Source organism: Scaptodrosophila lebanonensis, unplaced genomic scaffold, assembly GCF_003285725.1.
Source record: "Scaptodrosophila lebanonensis strain 11010-0011.00,11010-0021.00 unplaced genomic scaffold, SlebRS2 tig00000098-arrow-pilon, whole genome shotgun sequence".
Lineage (NCBI taxonomy): Eukaryota > Metazoa > Arthropoda > Insecta > Diptera > Drosophilidae > Scaptodrosophila > Scaptodrosophila lebanonensis.
The window spans coordinates 854,408-870,341 of record NW_022060568.1 but is presented as its reverse complement, the minus strand read 5'-3'; the positions used below and the strand labels follow the sequence as shown (position 1 = coordinate 870,341).

The 15,934-nt window shown below is 39.9% G+C and overlaps 2 protein-coding genes across 2 annotated transcripts in view; both read right to left on the bottom strand.

Moving 5' to 3' along the window:
* Positions 1-210: 210 nt before the first annotated feature.
* Positions 211-11,625, bottom strand: LOC115627779 (probable ATP-dependent RNA helicase CG8611). Its single transcript, XM_030523588.1, has 6 exons — positions 11,506-11,625; positions 10,604-11,450; positions 9,565-10,537; positions 8,650-9,077; positions 1,060-1,249; positions 211-529 (listed from the first exon to the last, which is right to left on the bottom strand). The coding sequence occupies exons 1-6, from the start codon at positions 11,575-11,577 to the stop codon at positions 298-300; spliced, it is 2,742 nt and encodes a 913-aa protein (XP_030379448.1). The 5' UTR covers positions 11,578-11,625; the 3' UTR covers positions 211-297.
* An 821-nt stretch (positions 11,626-12,446) lies between these two features.
* LOC115627792 overlaps positions 12,447-15,934 on the bottom strand; it is a 59,749-nt gene continuing 56,261 nt past the window's right edge. Inside the window, exons 3-5 of the mRNA XM_030523612.1 lie at positions 15,414-15,580; positions 15,113-15,345; positions 12,447-12,755 (exon numbers count right to left, since the gene is read on the bottom strand). Of these exons, the coding sequence (XP_030379472.1) occupies positions 12,607-12,755; positions 15,113-15,167 (204 nt within the window). The 5' untranslated portion in view covers positions 15,168-15,345; positions 15,414-15,580 and the 3' untranslated portion in view covers positions 12,447-12,606. The remainder of the gene's footprint in view (positions 12,756-15,112; positions 15,346-15,413; positions 15,581-15,934) is intronic.

Below are 15,934 nucleotides of genomic sequence, written 5' to 3'. Positions count from 1 at the left end.
CCTTGTTGGAGCCAGCACCATTGTACTTATATAGTGGGTTATGACTTGTAAGACTTCCTTGATTTACGAAACGATGAAATAAATACCAGACCTGCTTTGAGAGTCCCAAAAAAGCGAGGGGTATATAACATTTAATTTCGTTGTGATTTTTATATTTTCAGATACACAGTTAGTTGAACAGATAATGTTCAAATATGTAAATTGGAAAACTTAATGTCAATTTCACTTTATTATTACACATTTCTTCAAATTATATAACTGAACCTATATATACATAGTGCATGCAAAGATGACTGTTCACTTCTTGCGTTTCTTAATCTCCGGCAGTCCGCTATCGAATTCGGACATTGTGAGCGCTCGTGACTTGCCCAAAGCCTTCATGAATGCGTTCGAGCGTTTGGCAGGCTGCAAAAGTCCTTTCTGATTTAGTTGGGCCGGTGCGCCCGCCTGCATATTTCGTACACCGCCGGTCACGGTGGTGGTTCGGAGACGCCTATTGTGCTTCTCCTGTTTCATTTTCTCGGGATCGCTGCGGAAATGATAAAAAATGAGAAAGTGTTAGAGTTTGTAACAGAAATGCATTTTCTAATTCTTAAGAATGCTTTAGAAAAGAAAAAAGTAAGCCCTTTTGGCAAAAAATGTGCTGGCATTGCCTAATGGCCTTTCCTATAAACCAGAAAAAGGTTGTATGGAAAAATGTGCTTATAACATTTTTGGAGGAAGAAAAGGAAAACTTTAACTCCAATCGAAACTGATTGCTCACAAATTTGTCTCAATATAAAAATCTTCTGGGATACTTGTATTTTTATTATTCTAACATCAAGAATCTAGTTTCCATTTAAATCAACAAATATTCTTAATACTTTATACTTAGATCGCATTCATTTGCAAGGCTCTGATGTCAACTAATATTATCAAACCAATGATTGTAGAAGAATCGAAAGTTTAAGAAGCACTTTTAGAGAGTATTATCTGTACTCTACTTGGATCTCCTTCGTTTTCTCAGTCAATCCACGAACTGAAATTGTTAAAAATATTGGAAGCCTTTTTTCTACTTACCGCTCTGTGTAGGTTAGGCGATTGGTGGGTGGTGCCGGCTTAGGTGCTGTATAGTTCTTGGCGAACTTGCTGGGCGCCTCCTTGAGGCCGAAACTCTTGGCAAAGTGGCCCATGTGTGCGACTTTCATGCCGAAAATGGGTTTCAGCTCCTTCGGGAAGGTGGCATAGAACTTCAGCCAAGAGACAAAGGCTGCGAATACAGAGAACATACAGAGGGAACACATAAATCGGTGTACTTGCGTGTGTGTGTGTGTGTGTGTGATTAAGTGCGTGTGCATGTTAATGCTCTCAGAATTAATTGATGTGTTGTGCGAGGACAATTGCGACGGCTGCAAATGGAGGAAGGGAGGGGGCGAAAAGGCAACAACGACAGCCTGTCAAGCATTGCGGTTTGGCTAAAGTGGCTGCCGTATATAAATATACAGATGTGTGTGTGTATGTATGTATGTATGTGTGTGGCATTCATTACAAAATAAATTTGTTAAAATGACAAATGAGGAATGTCAGCAAAGGATTTTTTGTATAAAACAAACATACACACACGCACATGCTTGTACACGGTCCTCGAAACTTTGAATGGGAATGCGGCACACAAAAGGCATTGTTGTTGTTGGTTTTGTTGCTGTTGTCTATTGTGGCTTGCAACGTGGCATGGCATGTCCTTGCTAATTACGCAGCACTTATGCCAGGCAATGCCAAATTATACAACAATGATATCAAATTACAAACGAGCGACAGACAAACCGCAATTGCGATAAGCATCGCAGTATCCGAGTATCTTAGTGGATGCGCATCGACTCGTGAGTATCTCAGTTGGAAATATGTAAATTTTCTCTGGCAGTCCAAATGTAATAAATGTGAAAAAACAGGCACTTAAACAACTGTCTCAACACACACACACACATAAATAAATTAACTCTACATGCATGTATGTTGAACAGAAGAAATGTCGAGCTCCATAGTCGTCTGCCCCAACAATTAACTTACAGCAGCCGAAACCTCAGTCTGAAGTCGGCACAGTGGGCTCAAACAACACAAAGTAAAGCCTGATCCGAAACGAACTGAGTTATTGGGGTAACAAAATAAATGGATGAACACTACTAGAATACGCGGTGGTGTTTGAAAACGGTAACGATTTAGATTTCGCATAATTTGTTCGAATTAGAAAACAAAAAGAGGACTGATACTACATACTACACCTCCTATATTTATAATATAGTATCCATATATGGCTCCATTTTATATATGAAGTAATTATGTATGTACATATGTGTGTCAACTGACGTTTAATCAAAACAACGTGTGCTCTTTTCTCCCATTTTACTTATATATTCAGAATGATCATGACTATGTCTAAATCCTCAAACATAGTCGAGTATAATTAATACCAAAATATACTAGACCTTAATACTAATTAGAAACAGTCCCTTATTTTAAATAGCGACATCAATTTCTTCTAAAAATATGCATACACGGTTTTTTTTCAAATCAAAATCATTGTTCCTACCAGAATTTTGGATTTATCTGCTTTTTAAAAATAAATAATAAAAAAATAAATGCAGTATGTGCCCTTTCTGGCATATGTTCCTTAATTTTTATGTTTCAATTTACGGATTTTAATTTTTTTAAGTTAAACGATCAGCTCCTACTTGTCTGTCGGTGCGCTGCCAACTTATTGAACCAACAATTTGAAAATTTGCGGTCTGGAATGTAGACACAGAAGGGTATTTATTTTTATTTTCTATCGATCGAAGCCAGAAAACTGATCTTTCAATTTTTTAATATCGAAATAAAACTAATTATCTGAAAAGTAGAATGAAAAGTTTAAAAATGCGAATATGAAAATCTTTCGTTTTTTAGAGATACACTTTTAAGATATCTTTAAGGATACACTTTTAAGATATCTTTAAATGTGTACAACAATTCAGAATAGTATTACCGATGCGGTTTTTAGGAAGCTTTGTAACCATAAGGACTGGGATCGTACTATGAAAAGATGTTCCCCTGATAAGTTTATTGTGAATTGCAAAATTTGGTTTAGCAACAGATAAAACTTCTAATTGTAGGTATTATGGCCATTATCCTTTCCTTTTCCGATCTGCACCACCGTGCATTGCCTCAAAGACATGCCACCGTCTTTGGTGGGGGCGGCGTTTCGCTTAATGCGCTGACAGCGACGTGAGCGTATTGCCTTCTGCACTCGTCCCGCTGCCCTTTCCCGCCCACAGTCCGCAGCCGGCTGGCCGTCGCCCGCGCAAAGCTGCTTAATTGCCGCAAATGCGATTACAGTCAAGTGGCTGGCATTAAACAAACAAAAAGTATGTGATGGCAGGATGTTTAGAGACGTCTGCAGTGAGCCAAGACGGAAGTTCAAAATAAAATAAATGTCATGCGAGCGAGCGAGCGAGCGGGCGAACGAGCACTCGGAATGGGGAGTGGTGGAATGGCGATGGTTGGGGTGGGGATGGGGGTGGGGGTTGATTCGGAAGGACGCCCGACCACAAAAGCCGCACAAAATGGCTTTTTATGCCACTTTGCAGTTCGCCATTCCCATTACCCCCGTGTATCCATTGTCTGCTGAGCGGGATAATGCGTCCGTCGAGGGCTGAGCGGCAAACAGAAGCGGATATTTTATTAAGCGCGCGTGGCCATGCGGTTTGTTGTGTAGGCGTGGCAAATTGTTGTGATTGTTTCTGCTCACGGGCTGGGGGAGCTGGCATGTGAGGGAGCACTTGGCCAGGATATTATATGGCAGGGCAGTTAATCAAGTTTAAGCGAAAAAAACGCAGCTCGACGATGTAAAAGCCAGTTAAGTTAACGTTAATATAGTCGCGTTAAAATACAAGGAGAAATGCTAACCAAAAAGGGGGCAAAGGATAAGACAAATTGAATCGGAATTCTACAGATAGAAGATTGTGGAGAGCGGTAAAGTTGAGAAACCAAGAATAGAAATCAATTTATGTTGAAACCAATTAATATTCACGCAGTTAGGTTCTAGTTGTTTGAACGATAATACATAGGACAACCGAACTTGGCATATAGACTTGTTTTATCCAAACACGGAGCAAGTTTATTTCACAGCAAATATGGCTCCTTTTTTTATGGACATAAGAAAATACATATCTCTTATGGAATAGTTAAACAGTTTTTCAGTAATTTAATTACTATTACAGTTTCTTTCTCTAATAACTTCTATGTCGCCTCATAAACTATACTTGGTATTTTAGGGGCTATATGATATTATTTTAATGTGGTTCGATGTTTCTTATGTAGACTTTGTACTTTTCCATCCTATTATTGAATAAATGAAAGAAGTAATACGTATATTATGGTGTCTTAACAAATGTTACTATTCATTCGTATCTTTAGTCTCGTATCTGCTATTAAAAATAATTAGTTAGTTAGCTGATGGACTAGATGTGTTGAGGCATTTGAGCCAGCTAATAGCACTATTACGAATCATTAGAGATCTTTTTTTCGGGACAACGAAGTGCTCTCCAGCTAGCTCCAAAGATTTGCTTATTCATTTGTGGAAAAGGTACAGAGAAACACAAATCCATGGAGAACCCAAAAAGAGCAATGATGTCCCTCCAAACACAGCTAATAAAACTATACTAATAGTTTGATTTTCATTACACGTATAGCTCCCTCATTTCCCTTAAGTGGTTCCCATATTCATAATCCCGATCCCATTACCACCACCCACCCGCCTTTTCACAACAGTTGGAAAATGCAAGTGGAGCCAAACAACACCAACAACAACAGCAACGAACTGTCGAAGAAGAAGAAAACAAAAAGTGAATTTCAACTTGAAAATTGTTTCAATTACCGACGATGCATGCAACTGTCTTTTGCCTTATCGCTCCGCTCAACTCCCTCCCTCAGCACCCCCACCCCCTCCCCCTCACCACTTTCCCAATTGCTGCTTTCACTGCCGCACTTTCTCTGGGTTTTCGCAGTGTTTTTTGCAGTGTTTGCTTTTCTTGCAAGGATATTTCCGTTGTGCTCTGTCTCTCTAACTGCTTTTATCTGCTGCTTTGTACAGTTTTGTTCAAGCGTAATACTTTTTAATGGCTTTTTGATTGGACGTAGCAGCAATGGCAGCAACAACAACACCAAAAGCTAGTACTCTGATTGCAGCCCGACAGCCCCGCTGCCCCTTCTACCCCGCAACCCTCTGTCCTCTTGCACAAGTTTTGCCAAGTGGCTTCCTGCCTTGACGCTTGACTCGGCTCTTAAGTGCAATTTGAGTTGCCATTTTGACTGGCTAGCTAATGTTGTTGTTATTGTTGTTGTTCTTGCTATAGTTGTTGTTTTTGTTGCTTTTGTAGATGATGTCTGCTGTTTTGTCATTGTTTTTCAAAGTTCACATTTTGTGGTGCGGTTGCTGTTGCTCATTCGTTTTGCTTGGTCCTTGATGTTTCGCCAGCAAGCCATTTGGGTATTTCGCACAGTTTCCGTTTCCTGTTCAAGTGCCGCCATTGCCATCGTTCTGCTCCTTGTTTTTGTTTTTTTGTTTTTCTCTCTCTCTCTCTCTTGTTATTGTTGTTGTTGTTGTTTTGGTCGCCGCCGTTCGCTGATTGCGCCCAAGGTTCGCGCTTACCCTTCATAATTTCGTCCTTACTACGCATGATTCATTTGTCGTCACGGTCATATGTCAGTTAAGCCCCCAAAGGATGAAACAATGACGATAAGCTAAGAAACGCGTCTTCAGACTTATCTCTAATCTTCTGACGAAAATTTGTGTATAATTATTCCTTCCAGCTTGTAAACTAAAATTTCTAGGAGCTAACAAAAACTCAGCAGATAATTAATAGCTGATGATGTATTAGCTGGTCTTAGCTGCTGTGTTCCTTTCTGTCCTGCTTATATCTAGGTTTGGCAAACAGTAAATATTCCTCTAGCCTAGTGTTGAGTCCAGTGGCATAAGCCCATTACCAGATATTAAAAACTATCGACGAAATGTAATAGAGCTATTAAAGATTCGATTGAACATCGCTTTAACCGATCGTTAGATGAAGAATCGCTATTTAGGTTTTGCGAATTGATTATTTGGAGAACATATTTGAAGTTCAAGGCTTGCAACACTTTCTAAATGGAATTGGCGCTGAAAATCAGTTGGTTTGTAATTTATTTCTTGGTTAGGTATATAGATCTTTGATTTGTAATTAATGTTATTAAAAGCACTTTAATCCTTCAAAGATAAAAGCAATTTGAAATTATGCTTGAAGGCGACAAAATAATCAAAACGTTGCCTTGAAGCGGATTTCGATCTTAATTATTGAATTTGCTTTAAAATTTATAATTTAAAAGATTGTTTAGTTAAAAAGTTTGAAAATATCGATATTTATAAAAATAGAATGGAATTCTGATCTAAAATATTGCATACCACTCTGAAATAGATACAATACAAGTAGAAGCAAAATCCAGGCATGACAGTAATGTCTAAAATAAGGCGTAACTCAAAGATTATGTAATATACATATATATTTGGCATAGCCTATAACTATCAAACTTAATTTTTTACTCCTAGAAAGATCAGTTAGTTTACTTCCGAATCCCAAAATAAAGCTAACTCATGATATATGGCTATGATAAGCCTCCATTGGTTGCCAATGTTGTATTTCTATTAGTTATTCAGTTTATAGCTAACCTATGTTGTTACATAATTACAAAATAGCATTTCAATTATAAAAACACAATGGTGTATTTTTCTAAAACTCAACTAAATGAGAACGCCTGCACTTCTTTGTTGCATTAAAATGAAAATTAGAAAATAAATTAAACAGTTGTGTCTTTCCCATACATATTCCAATATGTTCTCTCTTACTGTCATTTTAATAGAATACTTTCTATTTCGTAAAGCCGTATAAGCAAATCAATCAGCATGAAAGAACTTTTGGACAAATATATGATTGCCCATTTGTGATATTTGTGGGCGCTATTTCTGAAGTAGGGGGAGTGGGGTGCTCGGAAAAAGAAAAAGTCGATTAAAATCAGTTTTTTACCCTTTATGTTTCAATCAAAACTCCATAATAAGCAGCACCCCCATCCAAGCGTCCGCACCGCAAACAAACTGACCAACCACCCCCAGCCCCCAACCCTCAACCCCCAATCCAACAATTGAGCCCAACCATCGGGGCGGACGGCTTGTGGCAGCCTTGGTAACATCTAATTAACTTTTTTCTACAGTGCTACAATTACAATTTCAACAGGACATTGAAATGGGCAGGCGAGTAAAAAAATATATAAAGCGAGGCCGCTGACAACGCCATTGATGCACAGTGGCACAAATTTCTTAAAATACGCAGCGACTATCTGACATCAGATGGCATCTTCAGATCAAGATGCTAGTCTTGTTAGATAATGCCTGACATATATTGCTTTCAATCACAAAAGAAATCCAACAACGCTAGTTCTTCCCAGCTTCAATTCTTGTGACTGAACGAAAACTATATTTTCGAATTGCTACATGGATCGATAATAAATCTATATATTTCTTCAAACAAGGATGCTTAATTGAAACGGGAACAACATTGATTAGATCTAGCAACTAAATACTACTAAATAAATAACATATTTTTTGGTAAAACGATCCGCTTTTGGACATTCCAGCCATCTACTTCATTTTCATACATTTGCGGTTTTCAAAATAGGGTCGGGAAAGCATTTTTTCCATCAAACTCCGTGTAACCCCCATTTTCAAAGTGGAATACAATTCGGGCTACTGTGCGATGTCGACGACAGGCTGTGGTCATTGCATGAGCTTGTTGGTTTATTTGGGATGAGGGGCGAAGAAGAGGGCGGTTCGCAGTTCGACACGCAATCGAAATTAACTTCAAATATGAAATAATTTTTGTGTTTTTAACGCGAGCGCACAATCAAACAGCGCAGCAAACGTTGAAAGGGGGCCGGAGTGGGCGGAGGCTTCCAACTTATAATTGGAAAAATAGCGTTGCCTTTTTTTTCCATTTTTATTCACCGCCAGCGCACTGAAGAGCGGCAAAATTGTGTTGTAAAAAGCATAATTACAAAGTTAATGTCCTTTGGCGGTTGGTGAATGAAAGGATTAAATTGCTAGTTGGTACTCGTGGAGTCAACGCAGCTCGAGCTCCTCGCCCAGTCCAGTGGGCGGGCGAAAAAAAAACAACATGAGCTTAGAGCACGCAGAAAACCGGTTGCCGTGGGAATAGGTCAGACTGGTATGCAATGTGATTACCACTTAGGAATAATATACGTATGTATGTATGTATGTACATACATACTATATCACCACTTAATTAATACAAAAAGAAACCCATTATAAAGACCTCATATTGAATAAGTCATCCAATTATCTAAGCAGTACTTAAATACATTTCTGCAGCTTTTTATGATTTCGAACTCGATCAATCCTCCTTTGAATTGGAATTGGAATCTGAAAACACATTTCGCTCTCCAGAAATCAATTAACTATACTCGTATTTTTCCCCTAGAAGTATGTCTTTCATATTGCACGAAAGTTATTAAGCTGTGTTCCCATTTTGGAGCATTGTCTGAGTTTCGAAAACATTTAGAGACATTTAGAGAATAGAATGCAAATGGGCTTACCCTTGCAGCCCTTTTCGTGCAACTCCTGATCGTCCTCGACGAGCTCCTGGAACTTGTGCTGTAGATTGGAGGCGGCCTCCTGAACGTTGCGTGCCTCAGAATCGGCCGACACTAGCGTTTGCAAATACGAGTACATATCCCCTTGCTGTATCCTTATTCGCTTGTCCTCCAAATGCCGCACAAATTGCACTTCGCTGGGTGCCAGGAAGAGAACAGCACGACCATGTCGACCGGCACGCGCCGTCCGACCAACACGGTGAACAAAGTCGGCTGTCTTCTGAGGCGGTGAGTACTGGACGACCAACTTAATATCGACCACGTCAATGCCGCGTCCCACAACGTCTGTTGCAAGAAGAACGCACGCGTTGCTCTTACGAAAGCCATTGAAGACGCCCTGACGCTCCGTTTGGGTCATAGAGCCATGTAGTCTGTGGAAAAGAATGCCATCATTTGAAAAACAATGCATATTTTAAATCAGGAGAATCTAATAATGGATCCTTTTACTACAATTTTAGTAACTTCTTTCAAAGCTTATGACTTTGGAAGGAATTCTAAATAATTAATTTACATAATGGTTTTTAACAGCCTTCAAATGTTATGTTATTTTAAAACTTAAAACAAAAGTAGTAATTAATTAATTTGAAGGGAAAACTTATGAGCATTCAGCTAGAATTTACTTTCGACTGAGAATTTCCAAAAATTCGAAACGTAAACATTTGGGAATTAGAATCTTTCTGCAATTTTGTAGCTCATTCTTTTTAAATTCATGTATCCTGATTCTACGTTTGATTTTAATTAATTTTGAAAACTAATGAAAACTGCAAGTCTATTTAGACTTAAATTCAAAAATGAAAACATTTTTTACGCAGCATATTGCTCATGATATTTCACAAAAAGAGTCAACTGATAACTTACTTGTAAAAACGTAGGCCCTGTAGGAGCGGCGCATCTGACAATGGATTGTCCTCTTCGGCAGCCCGTTCATCATCCTCATCGTCCATAACACGAAGCGTTAATGCCTCATTTAGCAGATCATGGTGGAAGTTAACCATTTCCATGGTGCTCATAAAAACAATAGCTTTAAAACTCTTGGGACTGGCACGCAACTCTTTGGCCAGCAGCGCTGCAATCGTCACAAGACGCAGCTTGGGCGGCACCACCACATAGCTCAGCTGGAGATTTTCCGGTATGGTCAGCACTCCAGTTACATCTTCTTGATATTCACCGAGGCCGTCTAAAACATCTCCAACTGCGTGAGTTTCTATGGTCGACTTTTCGTAGCCAGGTGTGTCGGTTATGGCTGCCGCTGTCGCCTCATCGCTGTTGTCTATAAAGATCGGCTTGGTGAGCGTCAGACTCGCTAGTTTCTTCACCTCATTGGTGAGAGTGGCGGACAGAAGCATAAATTGTAAATTGGAAAGCGGCTGCTCGCTCTCTGCTTTCAAATCCTCGCGCTGTTTCTGAATGGCATCGACCAGCTGCTTAACATCGCGCTCGTAACCAAGCTCCATTAAGCGATCGGCCTCGTCGATCACTAGATAGCGCAGCTTGCCTAGCTTAAAAGTAGCCGTATGCAGGAGGTGATCCACCAGACGACCGGGCGTTCCCATCAATATATTAATGCCCTTGCGCAAGCGTGCCTTCTCGCTCTGACGATTCTCGCCGCCCAGCAGCACACCAGGCGTAATCCAAATGTAGGGTTTCAGAAGTTTCTGGAATAATTCGTACGTCTGTATTGCCAATTCGCGTGTAGGTACAATGACCATGGCGAATACGCCATCGGCGCGCTTGATTTTCGGCGTCACAGCCTGCAGAAGTTCTACAATGGGCAAGGCATAGGCGAGGGTCTTGCCGGAGCCTGTCTGACTACGCACAAGCACATCCATGCCTGAAAAAGAAAAAGATTTTTAAGAGCTATATTTAATTTGTAAGCTAAAGTCAATTCCTGACTCACCAGCCAACACTTTTGGTATTGTCTTCTCCTGCACCCTGGTCAGTTTTGAGATGGCCAGCAAATCCTGAAGATTTTTCACTGCATGCGGATGCAGCCCTAAGCTGGCCACCATACTATTTGAAAATATTGTCTCCTTGATCGGCTTAACTGCTCGCTGTCCCAATTGCTGCAAAGCCGCCACATCGCTTTGATCGAAAAGTCCAACCTTTTTCGTAGTTGGGCGATCGGTTCGAAAGCGGTTATTTGCCTTGGCCTCTTCTGTCTTGGACTTTGCGTTCTTGACTACATCGTCATCTACTTGCGCTTGCGTTTCTCCGCTGGCTTGAACCTCATCTGCCTCAGCTGCTCGCTTTTTCTCGCGCTCATTTTCCAACTGCGCCTTAAAGAGGTCTCCCGGTCGCGGCTGCTTGTTGGGATTTATAATAGTCCGCTTGAGTGCCTTGCCTAATTCTTCTTTGCTAAGCACACGACTGGGAGCTTGACCACGTCGCTCAGCACGTTTTTTGCTTAAGCGTTCTAGGCGCGAAATTTTCGTTTTTGGCTTGGGAACAGCAGTCGACGCCACAAATGGTGTAGTTGTTATGTTCAGAAGCAGCTCACCGTCAGTATGGACAGGCGCAGATTGTATGATATCCTTTATTGAAGACGACGGAGCCGCTTCCTTCTTCGAGGGACCAGCATCTGTATCTGGCTTTGGTTTTTCTGCAATATCATTATTGTTACTCTTGTTGGGCAAACGACGACGCACTGCAATGGCCTTCACCTTGGGCTTCTCAATGTTGAACTGAAAGTCGAATTCTGTAGAGGGACCATTTCCTTTTTTCTTGGGCAGGGGCTTAAGTGGCGTCTAATGAAGAATTAAATTTTAGAAAAATTGTGGCGCCTTTTCCTGTACTGCTTACCTGTTTGGGCTTTGTTTTTGTGGAATTTGTTACGTTATGCGTTATGTTTAGCGTTATTTGGTCAACCGCCATGCTGACAGTTGGTATTAAACACTAATGGCGCGCAATGTATTCTACTTTTTTCCAAGTAGCTTATAAATATAAAAAACGTGCGCAGTAGCTGCTTCTTCTTCACCAAGGCACTTAGAGTGTCGCGTATACACTCAGCTGTTCAAGAGCAAAGCAGTGCGGTTACCGGCAAGCAGTGCAGAAATAATGTCGAATTTGCCAGCACTGGTCATTCAACTGTAACTGCGCGAATTTGAAACATTTGAAAAATTGGTTAGACGTTTCTTCTGCTGATTAAATAGTGTTTCTTTATTTAACATTTATCATTTTACAAGTACATGACTTTTTTGTATTCGCTGGTAAATACACATGTTGTACGTACAAGTTTAAAATTCGAACGTGCGTCAGTTTTCATTAAATTTATTTTGGTTTTGGGTTGCATTTTGTTTTTCAAAAAATTGTTCCATTTGCGTTGCAGCGTCTGGTGCTAAGTTAGTAACATGACTAGTTTTTTTTTATACATTTTTTGCAATATACTAGTTATAGATGTGTGTGTATATTTTTGGGCAAAATTTTTATTAACACATTTGCTTGTTAAAGTAAAAACAGCTGCAAGCTGCGCTTTTTGCTCAACAATTATCATATATAAAAAAAAAATTATACATATATATAGTACATATATCCGGCAACTGTCTTGGACAGATGCGCCAAGTGTTTTCAACATCCTGTATGTGTGTGTGTGTGTGTGTGTGTTATGGGTGGGTTGTGTGTATGTTAGCCCCAGCTGCGCGTGCCACAAATGTCCACAGCAGCCCAATGCATGATGGTAACGGGTGGTGAGAAATGCGCCACGCCCCCACCTCCACCTCCACCTCCTCCGGCTGCCGCTGCTTCTGCACCTACCCGAGACGTTGCTAAAGCCGAGGCGGCAGCCGTCACAGACAGGACCTGCTGCTCCTTTCCCATATCCACATCCATGTTGATGATGCAGTGATGCTCCTGCTGCTGTTGCTGCTGCTGCTGCTGCATGTCGCTGTTGTTGTAATACAACAACTATGCGGTCACGTAGTACTCCCTTTGACGCTTCTGACACTTCTCCCGGGCTATATAGCAGAGAGCAATCGTTATTAGCAGCGCTATAGTCACGCCCATGCCAATGCTGACCCACATGATTTCCTCATTGATGCCAACATACGAGCGACCTGCACAAAAAAAGCACAAAAGACAAGACGAAAAAAATGTTAAAATTCTGCTCCTTTAATGCAACTTAAAGGATACAGCCTGCGCATGCAAATGGCAGTCTCTCGTGAAACAGGCGCACACATCCTTGTTTCGACGAAAATAAAGGCTGTGGCTGACAGGCGTTGTTTATATCCGACAACTGATGCAGCCAAGCTAACTAACATTTTACAAGTAGAGAAGCTAAAGTCGGGTATCCCGACTTTGAAATACTCCGTACATATGTGTAGTATAATTATGCGTATCTATGCGTGTATGTGTGTGTCTGTGTGCCTGTGCAAATCAAAAAATAAAACAAACTCGTATAGCGTACATACATAAGGCATCTTTGTTCAAAACTTGGTCTCTCGAGCTCTTATAGTCTCTGAGATCGAGGTGTTCATACGGACGGACAGACAGGGCTAGATCGACTCGTCTCATCATGCTGATCAAGAATATATATACTTTCTGGGGTCTGTCTGCCTGTTACATTTTTCACCTCCCGCAAACCTAATATACTCTTGTACATTTCATGTACAGAGTATAAAAACAACTTATAAACGTTTTCTGCAATGTAGACAATATGTGTTTCCCTAGAAGTACATTGGGACATTCTGTGTTTTTCGTAGCTTAAATATTCTTTATTGTTTTCGCTTTCAACGTAACCTTCTTTTGCATTCGCATAGCAGGTATTTACAAGAAATATAGCACAGAATGATCGGAAACCTTCTTGGGAATAACAAAATGCACATATTTGAAGAAATATAATATTGCTTCTTGATCGAGCGCCAAAACTTGACCCGCACTGGTTAACAAAAACAAAATTTGTACATATGTATGGATTTTATACAAATTTCTGCTATTGGCCCTTTAGGGCCTTAGTCGTTGTGCGCGGCGATTCTCGATTCTAGCATAATTTACTTCACTCTTCCCATATTATAGTCATTAACAGAACTAGAAGTTTTCTACGACCGCACCACCCTCACTGAACGCTTTCCAACACCTAAGAACTTGCGTTCTCGATTAAGGGGACTCCCCGAATACACTTGTGCAACATTTGATTCCGAATGTATCCGATTTCAAGCAAACTCGTTAAATTCTTTTTTTTTTTCAATAGTTAAAAATGCCAAAGTAATTGATATATTGTAGGTTTCGCTAGCTATAGAAATAATATTATTTATTTACTTTGCTTTCTATTACTTTTTATTTAAGGATCAATGCACATATTAAAATGCATTTCATTTTAAGCCCGATTAGCAGATATACACAGTCTGTGTGCAAATGTTAACTCGGCAGCCAAAGGATTAAGCCGCTTGGGCGTTTTGAGGATAAATAGTGGCCGAATGATATGGCTAGTGTACATTCATTTCCATTACAAATTTCCACACGACTGTTCAGCAGTCATTTTTTGATTACCTCTCTCTGCTACGCATTAAATAGCGAATACAAAGGCCAGTTGAATGCGTTTTTAATGTCAATTGTAATTGAGTTATTGGCAGTCAGTCATACATACAGTAGAGAGAGTGGACACTGCAGCTTTACTTTAATACTTATGTATGTATATATAAAATGTCATCGGTCGACCGCCCACAATTCACATGAATATGCAATATTTAACATCCTGCTCGGCGAAGTGCATTCAAGTGTCAACATCAATGCCGCCAGCACAGGTGTGTGCACAGAAAGAAACAATAAATATACATATTATATTGATACGAGTATGCAAATACATAGCAACAACGAAGGACCGACTTTTTGTGCAACTTACTCGTATTGTTGTAATATGTGAAAGGGCTTGATACTTCCCTTGGGCCTTGTTTTCCGACTTCAAATGCAAATGGACTTCAGACAATTAAATGGTCTACAACATTACAATTGAAAGGTCAGTCATTTTTTCAACACTTGAAGTCTTCCATGTCCTGGAATCCAAACTACCGCTTCCTACGAATTAGCTTTGCTGATGAAGTTCTTAAAAAAAAAGTAGCAAGTTCGTACAGCCTCAGTTTTTAGCTTAAACCCGAACTGCACATCCACAAAAGTGTTCAAAACAATTGCCATACTGAAAACTTTTTAAAAATGATTAATAAACGAATTTGACCATTTTATTGATTTAGACATTTAAATTTTTCAGTGTGTGCAATAAATTGCAGTAAATTGAAAATGAATGCATTCGTATTCATGCCGTCTATTTGAATAATAAATATCAAACTAGCATAGAACGCTTTAAACCAATTAGCGATAAGCATACATATAGTGCTTGTACATACATTCATACCCGAATACAAACATATGTACATATATAGTTTGTATAGAAAGTGTTGATTGTTTTCCATACTCTTACCATTATAGTAATGATTGGAATAGCCGGCCTTGCCAGCTACACGTCCCGCTGGCATGGTGTGATTTTGAGCACTTGGTTGGGGAGTTAGGAAATAGTTGAACAGTTCAGCCTCTGTATGCTGCTGATGGTTTTGTTGTTCTTGCTGTCGTTGCTATTATTATTATTGCGCTGAGTGCTGGCGTCCGAAAAAGTTTGTCCTCCGCCACAAATTATATTCGCGACAAAAAACGATGCTACAAAAAAACGGTGTTAGCCTCTATGTTTTTCACTTTGGCTGCTGTGCCAGCAAACTTTTTCTCACAATGTGTTCGCCTCAGTGCCTGCTTAATTACAATTTATTTGCTGTTGCGTTGCCTTGCGTCCTTGACGAGTTCAAATTTGTTTGGTTCCTCTCGTTTGTTGTGCGCCAAAGCGACGACGTCAACGCGCAAGGTTGGCGCATTTCATGCGGAAGGCGTTGGAACGTAACTGCAAAAATAAAGGAAAAATAAACGGGAAGTAAAAGTTAGTAAAAAGTTTAGTACATAATCTTTGCACGTCAGCCTTAATATGCAATTCCATTTTAAATTTGCATTAAAGTAAACACAAAAAGCAGTGCGCGCTTTTCATAAGCTTAAATTGCCCAACACTGTGCTTGCCCTACTTGTAGTCATAGAAAACAATGAACAACATATTAAGCTGTCGCTGTATTCATCTCCGAGTAGCTTAAAAACACAATTTTAAATTTCCAAGAAGTACTAGCATTGTGACCGGTATTTTTAGTAGTAAAGTTTTTAGAATGTGGAATATTTTTCATTAAAAGCCATTTCAAAAAACAGATAG